This window comes from Lissotriton vulgaris, chromosome 6 (assembly GCF_964263255.1).
Source record: "Lissotriton vulgaris chromosome 6, aLisVul1.2, whole genome shotgun sequence".
Classification (NCBI taxonomy): domain Eukaryota; kingdom Metazoa; phylum Chordata; class Amphibia; order Caudata; family Salamandridae; genus Lissotriton; species Lissotriton vulgaris.
Genome location: NC_141694.1, coordinates 1,756,547,472 through 1,756,567,563, shown reverse-complemented (window position 1 = coordinate 1,756,567,563; position 20,092 = coordinate 1,756,547,472). Strand labels below are relative to the sequence as shown.

Genomic DNA, 20,092 nt, shown 5'->3' with positions numbered 1-20,092 from the left:
CGCACGGAAGGAACCCCACAGAATCGACAACAGAAAATATAGCAGCCTCGATCAAAACAAAAAGAAAAGAACCCCCCCACCATCCCCCGGGAACCCCAAAAAACACACACCCCCACCCTGCACCCCTGCATTAGACCAAAAAACCACCCCAACTTGCAGTGTGCCTGTCGCCCCATGAAACTAACCTACGAAAAGAGAGAGAAAGTCCCCCGAGGAGGAAGAGGAAGCCCGAAGCCCCCACCCCTGGGTACCCACAGTAGTAGTAAGTCTATGAAAAAACCACTGCTAGGAGTCCATAATAATCAGTTCGCCGCCGCAGACTCACTCCTCCTGCTCCGCTGGGCCGCCCTCGGCACCTAGAGGGCCCTCGCCGTCCTTACGTTGCGATGGTAAAGAGTACAACCAGTCATTATCACTTTGGGGCGATCAAAGAAGAAGGCCCGCTCCTCATACTCAATCCTCAACCAGGCAGGAAAAAGCATAGCATATTTCAGGCCAATATCCCTGAGTCGTCTCTTCACTCCGGTGAAGCCCATGCGCTGTTTCTGAACTGCCTGGGTAAAGTCCGGGTAAAAACTGACCGAGGCATTGTCAAATTTGATAGGGCCCATGGTCCTAGAAGCTTGCAAGATAGCATCTCGGTCACGGAAATTGAAAATCCTGGCGATGATGGGTCTCGGCGCGGTCCCCAGCTTCGGCTTCCCACCGGGAACTCTATGGGCCCGTTCCACAGTGAAAAAGTTACTGAGGCCCTTGGGCGTGAGATGTTTAAGGACCAGATCTTCCACCAGAAGCTCCGTGGAGACATCCGGCGGGGTCTCCGGAACCCCCACAATGCGAACGTTGTTGCGCCTGGCCCGGCCCTCAAAATCCTCCAACCGGTGGGCAAACTGGTCGTTGACAGTACGGAGCGTGCGGACCTCAGTCTGAAGGTCCGAGACATCGGTAATCAAACTTGCAGTTTTAACATCCAGAGATTTAACTCGTTCATTTGTCTTGCCCAGGTCAGTCCTGATGAGGTTAACCTCAATCGCCACCGTGTCAATCTTGGCAGCGAGAGTCTCGTACTGATGGCCCATGTCGGTCCGAACACTGGCAATGGCGCCCATGATGTCACTCAGTGCCGGTACTCCCAACGGCGGGGCACCATCCCCGGTCCCATCAAGAGCCTTACTCGCTCCCCCTGGGGACCCCTTCGGGCGGGTGAAGCGCTCTATAGTCTGAGTTTGGGTGAGGCCCCCACGATGCGCGCCCTTGGCATTCCGTTTTTCAACATCCATCTTGCCCGCTATAGTGGGTCTCGAACTCCCACGGAGTCGGTGCAATCTAGTCAAAATGATCGCACTGTCGATGAACCTCAAGGGCAAGAGGGCTAGAAAGCAGCGCGGTGCCAGGGTCCGTAGTAGGGACAAGAAGATGAGTGGGACAGCCGCAGAGCGTCACGACACTGGCCAAAAACGAAACCGAAAGCACCACAGGGGCCGTGGGCGTGCCCAACAGGCCGTTGTTGTTGACTTGCCACCTGGGTACCCCGATGACTCAAGGCCGGGGACGGTCCACGATGTAGGCCACAAACTTCAGGATGCAGCAAGTCCGGATCGCGGCGTCCGATTTCGATTCCGAAAAAGTCCTCAGAATCAGCAGGGCATAGTCAACAAGTACCCATCGATCAAATCAGGATTTATGACAGGATAGATGCGGGAGGCAAAGAGGGTCTTCGGAGCCCTGTGCTCACGCGTCCATCTTGGATCCGCGCGAAGCTCCTCCTCGCACATGAACATGTTGAGTAGTTTTACTGTATATGTAAAATCTTCTCAGGCAGCTGGAATGTAAATATGCACTGAGCATTTCCTGACATTTGGTGGACACATATATACTGTGCGGTTATAAATCATTTAGTTAAGCAGTGAACAGCCTAAGAGTGGTACAGTGCATTGAGGGAACACTACTGTGCATTTCGTGTATGCTGTATATGTGTGTCTATGGATGGTACAATACACGGAGGGCCCTAGGTTCCATTTAGACCCAGGCCTGCATGGTGTAACATGGAGTGGAGGTAGCGGGGTAGCGAGAGGCCCCCCATATAGATTTGTGCATTGCTGCATTTATGTAAGCTGTTTGGGGCACACACTGGGGAGAGGAGAGCAAGGCTTTCCCTGTACACTTCAAAGGATGTTCTTGGATTCCCTGTGAGGTCACAATGACGGGGCCTTGGAACATTCCAGGAGGGAAATGGTGCTGATAAGGGAATCATACAAAGTAGGACTGGGAGCCCTGAGCTAACCTTTTGAGGCACTTATCACTGTGGCTGACATCCAGGAGTGAACTCTATTCACTCCCAAGGCCTGTGTTGTGGGAAAATGAGCTTTGGAGAGTCTCCTGCTGTGATAGACTGCTTTTCGAAAGGAAGAGTGAGCAGAGGAGTGGACACTTCAAAAGAAACAGAACCCCAACATAAATATTCAAAGGCTCGGCCTAAATCATATTTGATGTCTGGAAATGGACTATAAGAGGGCGAGTTTGAGACACCAAACATTGTCATCTGCCAAGCAGCCAGATGGGCTGTGTGAGAAAAAAAAGCTCTGCAAGACCCTGAGGCCAGGACTGGGGGGCCATGCCTACTAGTCTCACTGCTGAGTGAGGGGCCATTATCCAGAGAATCCAAGACCACCTGCCCTGGAGACCAGTGCCTGTCTGGTTGCCAAGGCCAGTGTACCTTGTGAGGAAGAGGGGAGCATTGGAGGTAGCGAGGTTCAGTGGGGAGTCCTCTTGAGTGGACTCCCTGTGCAAGGTGTGAGGAAACTACTGCTGCACTGATCAGGTTGTTGCCCACGATCAGGACAGACTTCACGACCCCCATATACCAGACGGGGCCACTGTGGAAAAGACTGAGGCACGGTAAGGGCCATAGCCTTGTGCGGTAGCGTGGTGGTGACCCCGTATGCCAGGTAAGGCTGCTGTGAAAAAAACTGCCATGCTGTAAAGGCCATAGCTTTGTGTGCTAGTGAGGTATTGACCCTGTATGCCAGAGGGCCTGTTGTGGGAAAGGCTGTTGTGCGGTAAGTGCCATAGGCTTGTGCAGTAGTGAGGCGGCAACACCATATTCCAGGAGTTGCTGCACTGGAGAATATCATCATGCTGAACGGACTGGAGCCCTTGAACTGTGAGTTGTGGTGACCTCGTATGTCAAAGGGGGTCACAAGGACCACCAAGGACTAATACTTGTTCTGCCCCTGCTGGAGTAGAGAGAAAGCAGTCGGAACACCTGCACACCATCATCCAGACGGGGGTCCCCACACAGGATCGACGTAGTCACCCCCATCGGAAGACCTTCCAAACACTAACCCTGCAGGAGGAGCCAAAGAGAGCCTTCAGACATTTTGGGAGCATGACCATGAGTGAGAGACTCTGTACTTGCTGAGAGCTGCCACCTGGACCCAAGGATGGGGTGCAATCAGGAACTCCATATACTTAACAAGTGCAGATGCGGAGAACGGTTACTGACCTGTGGGCCTCGGGGAAACTTGATGCTAAATTAGCATAGTAGCTCTGGAAGACTATTAACTTTGAGTTATAGTCATAGTGGACTCTGGAGACTTGAACTACTAGTGGGGAAGACCCTTGGATGTTACCACTAATGGATGGGGAATAACTTTGATCGCTAAAGCGAAGAGTGAGTGAGACAGACAACGCTAGAGCCCCAACCTCAGGGGAGGAATGTGTAATTGTTTGTGAATGTGGTATTTCTCCTTTGTACTGAGAACAGCAGAAAATCCAATACTTCTGTTTTTCTATAAAAGTGTATATTTTGCTGGACAATGATTTATTGCTGCTACTGCCTGCATTTTGAGTTGTGTGCCCGTGATCACTATTCTGTATCCCCCTCCCCCCAAGGGAGCCTTGGACTGCCTGGATCACGCTATCCTGGGAGTCAAGTGCAGCAATGATACTTGGCCCAGTTACTCAGAATTACTTGTAGGTGGGGCCCATCATACGAGGAGTAAAATTCCTCAAGCCCCACACTTGGACTCAGTAGCTCCTGCTTCTCCTGGGGCCTCTGAAAGGGGTTCTTACAGTGCACGTGTTCTTTGTTCAGCTATGAACCGTACACATATTGTGCAAAGATATGCACTGTATATGTGGTGGAGGTATATGGTGCAGAGATATGCACAAAGAAGGTGTATGCTGCAGAGGTACGTGGTGTGGCATGCACTGTGAATGTAATACTGTGGAGGCATGTGGTACACAGGGATGTCTACTGTGGAGATGTAAACGGTGCTACAAGGTTTTACACTGACATGTTTTGTACAGGTGTAAAACTTGTAGGAATGAAGTATGCAGATATGCATTGTGCAAAGTGCAAACTACACATCAATGTGCTGCACATATATTCATTATGCATATATATGCATGTGAAATATGGTGCAAAGACATACACTGGGCAGTTGAACTGTGCCCAGTATATGTTCTGAAACCATGGTTGGTACATTCCCTGTCTTGCTTTCAGAACATTTGATATCTCATCTTAAGTAAAAATCTGCAATCCTTCTCAATTTACTTTCCATAATTCATACAATTTATTCTCCACAATTTACACATTTTACTTTCCTTAGTTTATACAGTAGAAAAGGCTTTCAGGGACGTTCATATGCACAACATGCACAACATTTATCCCTACAGTATAAAAGTCGGTATTTTAAGAAAGTGAATATTGCGTTTCAAGGTTTGATTTTAGACAGCAGATGTTACTGCCATGGACAGAGAGCAGACTTTGACTGAAGGCTGTGGCTTGCAGTGTTGGGGGATTTCTGACTGGTGCCTCGAGGCAGTGCTAGTGCAAAGGGGTTTTCCCCCTAGGTAAAGGGCATTTCACTGCTCCTCATCCTTCGGTAATGCAGCCGCATCTAGCAAGTGTCTAGTGGCATCCACCTATATATGCGGTATTTATATTGTGCTAGCCAGTCGATAGGTAGTGGAGTATCTTGGGAGTGAGTGAGCCTTCTTCTGTCACAAAGAAAGTTTTGCTATTTCACCATCAACATCCTCTATAGACAGTTCTTCTCCTTCCACAAAGGAGTCCTCACACCACACACAGATATTCTATATTTATCTCTCTCTCTCTCTCTCTCTTTCTCCTGCATTCATTCTTTCTCACTCACACACTTCCTCTTCCTCTCTTACATTCAGTCTCTACATATGGTCTCCTCTTCCCTCCCTCCCTCCTCCCCCAAAGGGGTATTAGCTAAAGAGTCACAGGTGCTTAATAGCGTCTCTGTTAACATAGGCCTAGTGGACAGCTTTGGCCCCCTGCATGGAAAACCCTTGACGTAGCATGGTCGTGGGCCACAGGGGCAGTTGCACCGGTGGCAACATTCTTAAGGGCGCCCAATGGTAAAATTTTCTTCAAATCTAACAGATGTGCTTGGGGGTAAGGGTCTCAATATTGGACTGGTGGAAGGGACTCAGGAAGTGGCAATGGTCTGCCCCGGGCGTTGGCAACCAACGCTAGTCCCCTGCCCTTTGTTGCTCGTTGGGCGAGTCCGGCTTAGGTTTCTAAATTCTGAGTTCACACCTGTCCTTCATGCAAGGCGTCCTGTCGTCGTCGCATACCGACTGTAATGGAACACACCAGTGGCATGGCCTCTTGGCTGCATGCAAGCAGAGACCACAGCCACACCGCGATTTAAAGAGATGTGTTATCAATGGAGGGGCTTTAAAACAGGGCTTCTGTGCGGGCTGAGCAGAGATGGACCAGGGGCAGGTGAGCAATCTTCCACCCCAGGCTTATCATTGAATTGTTACTGAAATTGGATTTATATTGCACTTACTACCTCTGGTGAGGCTTTGAAGCACTTTACGTCGAGTAGCAAGCTATTCCAGAACCCAAGATTTACTCCAGAATCCTAGATTTAACCATTACGTTAACTTAACAGCCGAATCCATTTTGGGAGCTGGTTTGGTTCACATGAATTACATCAGTTGTAATAAAACATCAACCTTGTAATGAGTTGTAAAATAGAAGCCCGACACTGAAGCATGCAATCTCGTATGATGGCGGAGTAGTAATCCTTTCACCCTTCGCTTCCTACAGCCAAAGAGATATTCGGATACATAGACAGTCCAATACTAGATTTAGAAACAAAACCTTCAGTGTGGTTTGGCCTGCAGGCGGTGTGAGACTGATAGAGGATGCCTCAGCCCTGACCTTTCATGGAACAGCCTACTGCATTCTGGGAGTTATTGTCTTCATTAAACTACAAAATTACAATGCATAACTGCAGAGTTTTCCAGGTTCATGCTTAACTCACTGCTCCAGTCCAGGGGTTTGTATTCCATTACAAAGCACAATTATAATCCCCAGAATTAAAAGAAGAAAACCTGGACTGGAGCAGCTCATCAGGCATGGTCCTGGGAAACATGGCAGCTATGACAATGGATTGTGAAATAAAAGCCAAGGCTGGGGTCCATGTGCCCCAGGTGATAAGACATAATCTGCTTAATTTGTAAAACAGTAAGTGTCTTGGCCCTCGTAAGGAGGCCACTGCAGCTTGCACCACTCATTGCGCCACCAACGGTGCCAATAATAGTGCCAACACAACTACTACACATCACACTCTTACAAGTGTGAAAATTCAGATCATTCCACCCTCCCCAAAGCTATAAAATGGCTTGGGCGACAGGTGCTACAAATTTTTTATGTATATTGCAGTTATAGTCATGCTCATCTCTAAATTAGACAAACAGCGCCACCAGGTGGCAGGCTATCAGAAGTGCTGGTGTCGACAATTAGCTGGCCCAATTACCTGGCCCGGTGCTGCCCTTGGCACGGAGGTCATTCGCTCTTGCTTGTCTTCAGTTTTCAGTTGGTTAGCGGCGGCGCAACTGAAGTGTAACGAAGATAAAACTGAAATCCTGCTATATGGGCAATTCCCCCCAAACTTAAGAGAACTCCTGTGGCCTGTCGATTTTCCCCAACCTTGCTCAGTGAACATCCCTGCAAAGAACCTAGGTGTATGGTTTGGGGAGGATCTGAGGTTCGAAGCACATATAAAGAAACTTACGGGCATGTGCTTTGGGTCTCTTAAGGCTATGAGGAAGTTCTTTCCGTATCTTCCTTCCGCAGCTAGAGAGTCTGTCGCGAGAGCTCTTATACTCTCACGGCTCGACTATGCCAATTCTCTCTTCAGTGGGACTCCAGCTTTTTTGGTTTCCCGTTTGCAGGTCATTCAAAACGCTACAGCGAGACTACTTTGTAATGTGCCTAGCAGGGAAAGTGCTAGAATCCATCTGAAACAACTACACTGGCTACCAGTCTCTCAACGAATTACTTTTAAAATATTGACATTGGCATTTAAGGCAGTTAATGAGCTGGGGCCTTCGTATCTGAAGAAAAGATTTAGACGTTATGTCCCCAATCGCGCTCTTCGATCGGCTGATCTGAGTCTGCTGGAGGTTCCGCGCTTTCAGCGGGTACGACTTGGTGGTCGGTCTATTGGCCTTCTTGCCGCTTCCGCCTGGAATACTTTACCACTTTCTTTGAGATCTATCCAGAATTTTGTCCCTTTCAAGAAGGCCCTGAAAACCCATCTTTTTAGGTCTGCTTATTAGTTTAACTCTCAATCTCTTTTATTTGACCACATGCCTGTTTTTTTTCCTACCGCGCCAGGACACTCTGGTAGTAACGGAGCGCGTTATAAAACAGCTAAAAAAAAATTTAAAAAAATTAGGGGCCTGTGCCGAACACCGGAAACCACTGCCTCAAATTGAGCACTTGTCAAATATTAGTCTGTCAGGACTTGAACAACATGAAACATTAATGAAACAAACATTGTTTCCACTTTTCTTCTGCTCTTAAGTTATGCTACTTTGCTGCTTCATGCATACCTTTTAGTGCTGCTCAGACTCAGGCATTGTCTCTTTGCGCTCTTATTTTTTTGATAAGGATCACCGTTTAGTTGATCGTTCCAACCTTTGTCCTACCATCAAGGTCAGCTCTAGGGCATGTGGCCGGTGCCACCACACCGGGTGCGGACTTCAGGGGGCTCTGTGATTGTGAATTTATTTTGATTTTAAAAGCACCTGCTGCCATGTCCCATGCCACCTGCAATTTCCAGGCAACAATAAAAATGTAAAGATAACTCCGGTGAGTAATGTTCTTCCTGGAGAGAGATCAGAGTTTTGTCTAGTTCAGCTTTTGAACGATCATAAAGTAGCACAAGGGGTTAATATGCCCTCTGTGTGCCATGCAGATCACAAAGTGCCTATAATGTAAATATGTCAGTGTGTTAGTGCTTTTCTAGGAGACATCCTTTTCTTATTTGCAATTTATAAATTAAAATCCTAATATAGAACAGTGAATTATTAACTGCCATCAAAGAACTGCATGCACACTGCAAATTATAGATTAGAGCATAGATTAATGTTGCAAAAAAGGGTTCATTTGGGTAGAAATTGATTCTTATTATTAAAGAAAATCACCAACTATGGTTTTCTGTTTTCAATTCTGAGTTTGTGTTGCTCCTGACCAAGCACTCTTAAACTATACTGTCTACCAATATGGATGGAACGTTACTCCTAAACCTTGTAGTCATCTGGCTTATGTAACATTTCCTATACACTCGCATATAAATTATTGTCTCTGAATGTGTGTGTGATGCAAAGTGCTCTGACAAGTATGAGTCACACTATCTAACTATTTAAATGTATGTGAGCGAGAGTGGTTATGGAGGCTAGCGGGGCACTGTTAAAAGGTGGTTGTGAGGGAATCCATCACCATGGATGGGGGATGCCAACAAACATTGTCGCACTGGGCGCTACCAGTGCTAAAGCCGGCCCTGCCTACCATCAACAAAATGGATCACTAAAGGGTAGACACACACTCATGGAGTGAAAAGTAGTCCGCATGCAAAGGGAGCACATCTTTAACACACACTCACAGAAGGGGATAGAACGAACACCAACTCACACACACACAGTTATAGTGAACATTTGCACCAGCAAATGCAAAGCAAAGTAAACAATCACACACACACACACACACACACACACTCTGAAAGCTGTCATTCTTGCCAACATTCTGGGAACCTAAAGATTTAGGCTTTTCCTAGTTTTAAATAAACTACTTAATGTCAGGATTGTATTTCTCACAACCTTTGACCTAAAGTTTACACCAGAGGATCTCACATTACAGGCTAAGACAGAAGGTCCATGTGGCTTCTGACCCAGATGACATCATGAGCAATAAAGATCACTACGTAAATAAGTGAGGTCCGTGCACTGTTGCCAGTTTTAACCCCACTAACACATCTTCACACCTGCAAACATGCCAGTGTGGTGCACCAAACTCAGTCAGAAACCCCAGCCGCATGCCTGGCCTGCTTGGGAGAATGGTGCAGGCTTTCAGAGTGGATACATCTCTTCTTGCTCGGGAGCTGGATTCCCTTTGTACCAGCTCCAGTTCCCAGCTTCCCTAAAGGCGGTGTGCAGCAGCAGGTCTTCTGAAAGGGCAATAGCCTGCCTTGCACACCAGGAGAGGTGGCAAGTGTGCACCAGCATAAACACAGCCACGGTGAACATTAGTAAACAAACTCAGGCAGGGTGAACAATTATGGTTTTGGGGACTGGGCAGAAGGCCCTGCCCCCAGGAATTTCCGGGTGGGTGGTAGGGTCAGCAACGGGGCAGTGAGTGGTCCGGGCGGGGTTTATATAGGTTTAAGCCAGCGGTACTATTAGTCAGTGCCGTTTTAGTGGGTGCACCCGGGTTGGCAGACTTAGTTTTAGTTGTACTGGGAAGTGCTGTAACATACTGAGTCATACTGAACAGCTCTTTGTCATTTAAATTAACACTTTTTAACTGATATGTTTGTCAATAGTTGTCCTAGGGATCTTTCAAAAAAATCAAAAACGAAGGGAACCGTGTTTAGTCAATTGCAGCCTCCAATATCTCAAAATGCTAAAATGTAACGTAACAAAATTGTCCCAAGCGGGGGACACACCTCCTTTCCATGCCCCCATCCTAAGACTGCCCATCATGTTTCATGTTTACTCGTTCTGCTCCGTCTTTTCATACATCTTAGATTTAAAATCTGAAAAAAAGAGCGTTTTGACAAAAAAAAAGGGTTTGCTGAGCTTTTAATTGTACCCCATCGCGGTGTAATTCATTGACATGAATGTGCATTGAAGGTAACACTTAACACGAGCTTTAGGAACAGTTCTTTGCGGTAGTCAAGAATGGCTCTTAAGCACACCAAAAAAAAAAAAAATTACTTTATCAATGTGCTCTGGAATGTATAGATCCGCCATCCTTCCATCCGCCAACTCATCCTTCCATCCGCCAACTCATCCTTCCATCTACCAACTCATCCTTTCATCTACCAAACCATTAGATCCAAAACTCACAATACATACGTCCTCAAATCACAACCAGCCACAAACAAATGCACTTGTTAAACAAGCATTGCTAATCCAAATAGGCCTGGCTTCAATGTGGTAATGCATGCAAACATTGGCATGCACTAGTATGTCCAGACTGTATGTGCCTTGTCTGTGCAGCCTGTCCCTTCTGCTAATCTTACCCGTCTCATTTGTTTTTTGTTCCCTAATCTTGCTACGTCATGTTAAACTTCACTCCTACAGTCTGGTATAAAGTTTGCACGAATAAAGGGTGAATGTATAGCAAAAGGATGGATTCTCTGAGGGACCTGCAGCCATGTTTATGCTGCTGGAACCTCCATTAAAGCCCTATACCCTGGCACACCCATACAGCTCCCTGGGGTTACAAGAAGTAAGGGAGATCAAAACCTTTCATCCGAGAACTCCAATTGAAATCCAGCTTCTGATTGCATTGTGCCAGGGTGCCTGTTTTTCAAACATCATGTTAGCAAGTTTAGAGGCTGCTATTGAGATCTTGTTGTGGTCTATATTTACCCTTTTAAATAAATGCAAGTGTATGTTAAAATATCTGAGCTCTCACATGTATTGTATGTGGGTATAAGTGCTGAACTGTTCTGGAAATGTAGCGTTGTAATGGGGTGCACTGGGGCATTTTCACCTGGAGCAATAATTCCCTGGGTCGGTCCAGGGTGTTGGGTTGACTGAATTTAACTTATCCTGTAGCGAGGTAGCAATGTCTGTCTCTACCCTTCTTCTTGTTTCAGATGGTGGAGAAGGGTTTGGGAGTGTGTGTGCATGCGCACATGCGTGTGTGCAATTGTGTGTCTGTGTGTTGCAGAGGATTTAGAAATTCAAGACCAACCGGTGTAGATGATTTTGCAGTAGCCCAAAGATTTGGAGTCTGATCTGTGGGAGGGGTGGCAGCTGGCAGTGCATGGATAGCTGGAGAGTGGAATCATGGCCGCTGTGTTTGTGAAGCGTCCGAAGAGGAGGTCTTCCTTGAATATTGCACTCAGGGTTATTTTCCCTCCAATCTGTGACAATTGATCATATTGATGCAGGATCTCCTGATGCTATCATGGGTATCAAAGCAACTAAAAGCTCATTCTTGAGTGACTCTGAACTGAAGCACATCCGTTTCTCATCACTAAAGGCTGTCTGTCTGTCTTTTCCCAGGGACGTTTGTGTCTGCATTCACCGTACTCTGTGGCGCCCGGACGGATCTCCCGGACAGACACATGTGCTGCGTGTTCTGGTTGAACATCGCCGCCGCCCTCATCCAGTGCCTAACGGCCATCGTCATGGTGGGCTGGATCATGAGTATATTTTGGGGAATGGACATGGTCATCCTTGCCAGTAAGTGCAGACCTTTACTCTGGTAGTGTCTTTTTTTGTTGAATTCCCAGGCATTGAGATGACGTCAGAAGACCAGGCCATTAGGCGGCCTCATCCTGGAGCACTGTCGAGTAAGATTGCAATGAAAAGGTGCATTGGGATAACATTCTCATGCGCTTCTCTAAAGGATAAACGTTGAACCCTAACAGAAGACATCCATCTTCTTTCTCATAAAATACAATACATTGATTATGAAAGGCTGGTATTATTTTTGCACTGAGCATGTCCTATATTTGTGTTGCTATTATGATCATTATAATTGTTCATAATATTGTTGTTGTGATTATCTTTGTTATAATGCTCTTCTTCATGTTGTTGTTGTTCTATCTCTTCTTATTGTTGCTGTTGTTCTTGTCATTATTCTTACTATTCTTCTTATTGCTGTTACTTCTCCTAGTAAAGAGGCAGTAGTCATGTTGTTTTTGAAATACAACTAGGTGTCCTTTTAAGTAGACCACAGATAGCTGATGCTTTCCCTTACTACAACTTCTGCAGATATTGAAATACAGTGGGGCGCTAATTCACAAAAGCATTTATGAGAGCGGGGAGTAGTACTCTTTTGAATACTCATACACACCTTTGTGAATTTGTCTTGAAACATCCACCTCCCCAAAAGTAAAGATGTAAATAATGCACAGTCCATTCTATATGTACTAGTTGGTTTTTGACTATGACACATATATTCCCATTTAATTTCAATTTTAGATTTTTGGGGGCAATTCAGAAATGCATGCAAGAATATGTAAAAGGGTACTACAGGAGTCCTGTTTCACGTACTCTTACACGTAAGTTGTGAATTAGCCCCTGAAAGTCCGCATCAGAAAACTAGAACATTGAAGAAAAAAGGGCATAAAGACACAGACTATGGGCAATGTGACACTGCCGTCTTCAAAACCTTTCCTAGGCCTTAATCATCTTCACTATTTATCCTTTACCTCGCATAAGCAATGTCATGTTCACTGTACAGTCCTCTTTCCTGAGTCTAGATTGAGACTTGGGCTCAGCCTTCATCCTTCCTTGCAAGAAGTGAAAGCTATAAAAGAAGAGTCCAAAGCAAAGTCCAGAATTGGAACGTAGTTTGAGTTCTTTAAATTATTTTTTGTGGTATAGTTCCACTAGTTTTTATGGTAATATATACAGTATTTACAGGTAATATTACAGTACTTTTTCCTTGTATTGAAAGCATGCCTCTTTTTTATTCTACAAAGGTGCATAATACCTCTTTGAAATTATTGCTTTTGTGCTCCAGAGTTCTGGGGCATGTAACTTGAAATCAAATGTTTAACTGAAGTCTGCAAAAATAGATCCCCTCTATTCTTGTGTGCCACATTAAATTGGGTTCCCTACTGTTCCCTCTTAAACCCCCAACAAAGCATATTCCTCCTTTCCTTTCAACCATTTTCTCCTCCCCAACTATAGCACCCTATGAGGACTGGTCATAATTCTGCCATTATTTCTGTGGTACTACAAATTCTGTTACAACTTTTGAGTCCTGCAGGTCCGAAATTCAGATTATGAAAATGTAACTTATCCGCCAATATCTGAATCAGGTCCTTAGATTAATACTTCTGTTTGTTTCTGTTCCCCGGACCCAACTGCAGTGAGTTGTGTGGCTGCTGGCCCCACACTATTCCAGCTGATTGTCAGTCTGAGTAGAGGGTGGTAAAAATAACTTCTCTCAACCCTATTTAGGTACCTGAATGTGTTCCCTAGAGTTCCCGTGAGTTGACAGATTTGGCCTGTGGGGTGCGGGTCATATTTACTTTGGAGGATGGAGCGGCACTGCACTTTTGCTGATCCGGAGGTACCTGGGAAGCCAACCATGCTCATTGGTCCTGGAGACTGGCACCGCTTGCAGAGGCAGATTTCACATTGGGCTAGAGCCCTCCAGACCCTTTTGTTGGTGCAGCTGCAAGCAGTTTACTCCTGCCTTAGGAGTGGGATGCTGGGACTTTGACGTAAGATGTCAGGGAGGACCTGCCTTTTCGGTTAACAAAGACTCCCTTACCGTTTTCTATTACCCGGGCAATTTCATCGCAAATAACTGTGCATAAACCCCAGCAGTACTGTGAGGGATTACTATACCCAGATTCCTAAGATAGTTCATGGTGCCTGCTGTGCTCCACGCTCCCATTTCTCTCTATTGTGTTAAACTGTCCAAAAGTCTGCGTGGTGTGGCGCTTGAATGAAGAACCATGGCCAACAAAAATGAATGTGTCTGTCTCTAAAGTAACTGGTCCTCATGTAAAGTGCTCCAATACCTCTGGGTCTAGTTTGTGCTATAGAAAACTCCCCCCCTCCACAAAAAAGAACCCTCACAGCTCAAGTCTAAGCCTATACGTGAAACCTTCTGAAGTATATTTTTATTCCTTCGAATATGGACCATATTTGATCAAGTCTTCTAGGTGAACTGACCTTCTTCTGGATTCCTTAACCTGTGCTTTTATTTGTGGCACTTAACCATTTATATGCCATCCTGGGAAAGGGACTACAGTGCTCCTACATGGAAATACTTGTGACCACTAAGAAGGATTGCCCACCCTCTCTTGACATTCCGCAGAACTACGCAATGCTATTTCAAGAGTGTAAATTGGTCATCTTGGCAGAGACGCATTTAGAAATGGGGCTGATATGTTGGAAGACCCACAAATGTTTCCTGGAGAACCAGCCCAATCTTCTCCCGACAACAATTAGCTCAGAAAACAGAAGTAGCAGGACTTGCAGCTGAAAGCACACTGCGTTCTGGAGGAGATGTATTTGGTGTTTGAAAGAAACTCTTACATTTGAAACAAAATGTCCTCAGCAGTAAGTCCTACATCTGAATGGTATCAATCTGACCTTAAGGATAAGGCGGGTAGCTCCTGAAGCATATATAAGTTGCAACCTGGATTTTGCAGAAGGTTATGGGGGAGTTCACATTAAACCTTTCACTGACAGTTTAATAAAGTGGCTCTTCCCAAACAATCAGTCATTGGCACATTTGGTGGTCAATATTGTACATCTCTATTCTCAGAACTACGCCCACCCCTAAGAGCTGTCTCAAGACCACCAATCATCAGGATCCTTAATATCTGTGAAAAAATCAAATTGATTTCTGCTGCCATGGAGAGGAGATCATTCTGGATACTGTACACGAACCATGGAACTGGTAACCCAAAATACTCTAGAACAAGACCATCCCCTGCTTCGAAAGACCAGTATTGAAAGGTTTAAGTCTATGGCCACTTTAAGGATAAGTCTCTCAGAGGAATTGCATGATGTGTTACCTTTTAATCAGGCTATTGATTCCACTCACACTAACACACGTGAAATTAATGGTGGCAGTCATCATGACAATTGAATTCAGTATTGAATATCATGATTTCATAACATATCAAGAGGAAGGATTCCACAAACATTGCTTCTTCGTAAGGGGAAAGCATCCCCTTTGTGAATCAATTACCACCCCAACTTGAGCGACGATAAGTTATCACTGGTTTGCAACCGTAACTGTGGTCAAACACTCGATGCACCCATTTTGGCTTGCAAATAGGTTCGGGATGCCTTTTTGTGACTTTGAACTGGTCACATAACCCTTTTTGCCAGTCAGAAGGAGTTTCCCAGATGGCAAAAGAGTTTTTTTTTACATTTTGAAACATATTTTGCAGTGCTGAAACCCTTATGTGTTCTTTAGTATATCAGTCCTATCTGTCTTAATGAAAATGAATTAATTTAATTCTAGAGAACACATTTATTAATTCTGAAACTTCTACTTCCACCATAGCAATACCAATAAGCAGCTTTACATCTTATTCTAAAACACCTGCCTCCCCCCATGCCCTACCAAAATCCATGCACCCAAAAACTTGGCATCAATCAGAATTGAACACAATTGGCAGGTTTTCCAATGTGTCCTATTCAGAGTAGGGGTCTAGTTAGTGAGATTTGGGGGGAGCGGGGGAATGGGGTGAATCTTAAATGTCCTAACTAAAAAAGCAGTGGGCCGGAAGCTGAATGTGTGCGGTGACCAAGGTTCAGGATGGACTGTAGCCAGAAGGAGGGGCAGGGTCCATACTGATTTGCATTAGGTGGGCCTCTTGACATAAATCAGAGTCTGGCGGACAGGTACTCTGTTGCTATGGTAACAGAGTACACTGTCCCCCAAACTGAAGGTCCGCACGTTTTACTCCAACAGAGTAAAAGGTACTTGTGTAAAACTTCCTTCGAAGGTCTGATGGAGGAGGTGCCCTCAGAAGTAAGCCATCTGACTGTCTGCCTGCTTTGGAAGTTTTTTTTGCAAAATGAAAATCTTTCAAAATGTTTGACAACCTGCCATCCCTTAAACTTTACCTGCAGTAACAGAACCACCATGACGGTGGTGCCTGCCAAAATATATAGATATCCGCTGGGCTGACGGACATCTCTAAATATGAGGGGCAGTCTGTCTGCAAAACCCTAAATCAGGCCCTCTCTCTACAGTGGCACAGTGGGCAAAAAACAATGGTTTGGAATGTTACCTGGACCGATTACCAGTGGTCAGACTATTTGCAAACATTCGATCTATCACCTTTTGGTTGTTTGATTGCCAGTAGTATGCCTGGAAACCTGACAGCGGTGTATGTTACTATGCCTACCAGTGCCAATGTTTATTAATTAATTCTATAAATAATCACATTTGCATCCTTTCAAGGAGTTCTTCTATAGTTGCAGATTCACTACTTTTTTTGGTACTTTTTTTTTTACAAAGAAGGAAAGTTGCTGTGCTATGAAACCTGGAGAGAACAGATTCTGCTCTTCCCATGCGCTGGTGCCCCTTGGGCTGCCTAGCGCCAATGCAGACAGCCTTGCGCCATATTGCAAGGGTGTCTGAGTTATGGACAGGGTCGTTTTTGTGCCTTTGTGCACGAAAACTATCCTTGGAGGCTTGTTTCTTTTTTTTTATGTGTGCTGCACAATTCAGCACACATACAAAAAGAAAATAACGAAGAGAAATAAAATAAGTTATGGTTATGCCAGTCTCAGGCGGGTGTATTATTTTGGAGGAAACCCATGTTTACAACTATTTGTAAACATGCGTTGGTGTCACAATCCATGAGCGGATGCATAGGAATGCCTATGCACCACCCATCGAACGTTGCCTGACACAAAGTTATGCAAAGGAGCACGATTCTCTGCATTTTGCTATTTTTTTACAAAGCCACACAAAGAGCCACATGAGCATTTGTGTGGCCTTGAAAAATACCAAATAGGGCTTTGCGTTGGGGCTGCATCAAAAAAGCGATGCAATCCGGATTCGAAATCTTGTAAATATGCAACTAAATACATGTAAGGTCCTAATCTAAATCATTCAGTATGACAACAATAACTGACACAAACATGGCAGACCCAACTACCGATCCGGACTATTGACCCAGATATGTACTTATTTGGGGATGTCACCACCTCCCCTGAAGATATACCCATATTGAAGAGCACCCACTTTCGGAACTAGTCTACTTGTACTATGTCAGAAAAGTATCACCCAGCCAATAATAAGGTCATAATGCCACTTTTTTTAAAACGGCTAAAAAAATTCCGCCTTTTTTTAAACACTTTTTTTTCTCACAAATAGAGGAACAGAAGGAAGTCTCTATTCCTCAGTTGGGAAGGCTTCATTTAATCGAGGCTGCCTCAGCACTGAAGGAATGAGACGCATTATTGAATATTGTCTGCTTGACAGCATCACACCAGGGACAGAGCATAAGAACATGTTTTATAAGCCATCAGGGACCACCAATAAAAGCTATGGCTTGCCTAGTTTTGTTCCGTTTCCCAGTAGACCTTAATGGATAGCAACAAGATTTAAATAAACCATTTTTAGTTTCTGATATTAGGAGGTTGTGTTCCTTTCTATTTCATGCATGTCATTCTCCCATAAATCTACAATTTTGTTGATGTTTCCTGTGGAATACCTCAATGTACTAATGCATGCACTCTTTTCTGATTTTCTTTGATTCCCCCACAAACCTTCATCTTAACCACCGAGGCATTAACATATTTTTCCGCCTCAAGTTGAAACAAATCAATAAATCCCTATTAGATGCACGGCATGTCGAGTTTGTAGGTAGTACATTCTTGAGTCATTAATGGCACAGAGGGCCATATGTAGAAAGGTAAATTGCGTTCGCAAACGAATTTCGGCGTTTGCGATCGCAATTTAGCTTTGTGCTATGCAGGTAAGTTTGAACCCACTCTCTAAATAAAGAATTGCAAAAATTGCGATTCCTTATTTTGCGCAAACATTTAGAGAATCGCAATTTGCGATTGTCGAAATGCTATGCTAGAAGGCATCGCAAATTGCGATTTTGCCTTAATGAATCACAAATTACCACCAACTTCAAGTTGGTGGTAATATGCGATTTCCTTTAAAAAACACTTTTTTGATTTTTTCGAGGTGCCATGTGGCACACACATACATGCCCTTATGGCATGTATGTACACCACATGTGCACAAATGCACATTTCAGGGAAGCAACAGGGTGTCCTTTTGGCACCTTTGTAACCTTAAAATTGCATTCTTAATTTGCGATTCTTTAATTGCTAATCGCAAATTGAGAATGTCTTCCCATTCATTCCTATGGGCCTCTTAGCCCATAGGAATAAATGAGAAGGTATTCCTTATTTGCGAATCTCAATTTGCGATTCATAAATAAAGAATATGAAGGATTCGCAAAAATTTTAGCAAATCCTACATACATTGCATTTTGTGATTCTTTAATTGCAATTCGCAAAAAGAGATTCGCAAAATTCGTTTTTGATACATATGGTCCAGAGTGTCTTCATACATATACCTTTGTGGTCCACCACATACCTTATTATCTGCGAGGTACAGCCTCTCTGTACTACAAAAGCTTCAGATCCAACCTACAGCCCTATCCAGCTGATGACTGTACATTTGGGGAAAATTCTAAATGTTAAGGTAACTCTATAATCTGGACCATTCTGGTCCTCGCATCTGACCAGCGCTCCATTGAGGTCGGCCTCAAAACTTACCTTTGTTCCGGTCGAGTGCAAGCAGTTGTCGACAGTTGCCACTTTATGCTTTTTGGTGCTATTTTTTTATTAAACACTTTAAAAATACATATCTCTGGTTCCCCTTATTGGATTTTTGTCATTTTTATGTAATTTTGTTAATTAAAATATTGAAATCTTTATTAAGTTGTGTTTTTTACTTTTTAACAGTTTTGATACTTCTAAATGCTTTACACATTTTCTGAAGTTAAACCTGTGTGCCAAAGCTACCAGGGGTTGAGCTCAGGTTTAAATTATTGAAACCTTTACTGGATCTAACAAGGATAGTGGCATTATTACTTGCAGTGGACTACCATCTACCCCAACTAATAATCCACTTTCTCACAGGTAGCCAGTCTGTGAGTGAGAACTTGGCATTGCTTTTTTTGGTGCTCTGCCTGGTCAGTTTAATGCATAGAAGTTTAATGCTTCATAGGGAGTAGTCTGCAGTCTTCTGTGGTGCGTGAGGTATTTCCTACCTCAGATCAACAGAATTGTTGACAGCAGCTCTCTCCCATGCTGGATACAACTCAGTATTTTTCTTTGTAATAATAGCCTTTCACCAGGGTTGCTTACCAGGACCTTTGGAGCTGTTCTCTATCTTACAAAAGTTCCTCAATTTTGTCCCCTTCACAAATAATAATAATAGTATGCATGGAGCATTGTTATTGAGAAAAGAAACTTCACTAGTAAAGCAGCCATATCAGCAATTTTTAAAATTATTTTCTTTATTTTTGTGTCCTAGGCTCGCAATAAAACAAAATAAAGCACCTACATGTTAAGGCCAGATCTTTTGACTTTGCCAGTGTTTGATTAATCTGTCATCACAGTTCACTTGTCGTTAAACAAACAAGTGCATGAGTGATACAAATGTATTTTTTGCCGACCAGCTACAATTGTTATGTCATGCGCATTAGACAACTTGCAGTCAGTTTAGATGAAAGGAGACATGAACACAAAAAGAAAGAACAGTGCAACCCTCCCAATACACACTCACTTGACACCAGCCACAGAGAAATGACTGTACACCAGTACAATGGTGAAACACGTACAACAACCAAAGGCTGTGGGTGACTAACCAGATCGTATTGGCTGTGTGTGATACTAATGTTTTCCTTAGCCAGACCTAAAAAGCCAACCAGCACAAAAGCAAGTAAATAGAAACATGAAGAGGAGATGTAGATGTTGTGCTGAAGTGTTGGGCAGGCTCCTGTGCTTGGTCAGGAGTGTAGATACTAGAGATATATTAAGGATGCTTCTCCCTCTGCTCTCTGTT

The 20,092-nt window shown here is 44.3% G+C and overlaps 1 protein-coding gene across 1 annotated transcript in view; it reads left to right on the top strand.

The window, feature by feature from the left end:
• Positions 1–20,092, top strand: part of STUM (stum, mechanosensory transduction mediator homolog) — a 242,773-nt gene that overhangs the window by 143,197 nt on the left and 79,484 nt on the right. Inside the window, exon 2 of the mRNA XM_086927996.1 lies at positions 11,569–11,752. Coding sequence (XP_086784122.1) covers positions 11,569–11,752 — 184 coding nt within the window. The remainder of the gene's footprint in view (positions 1–11,568; positions 11,753–20,092) is intronic.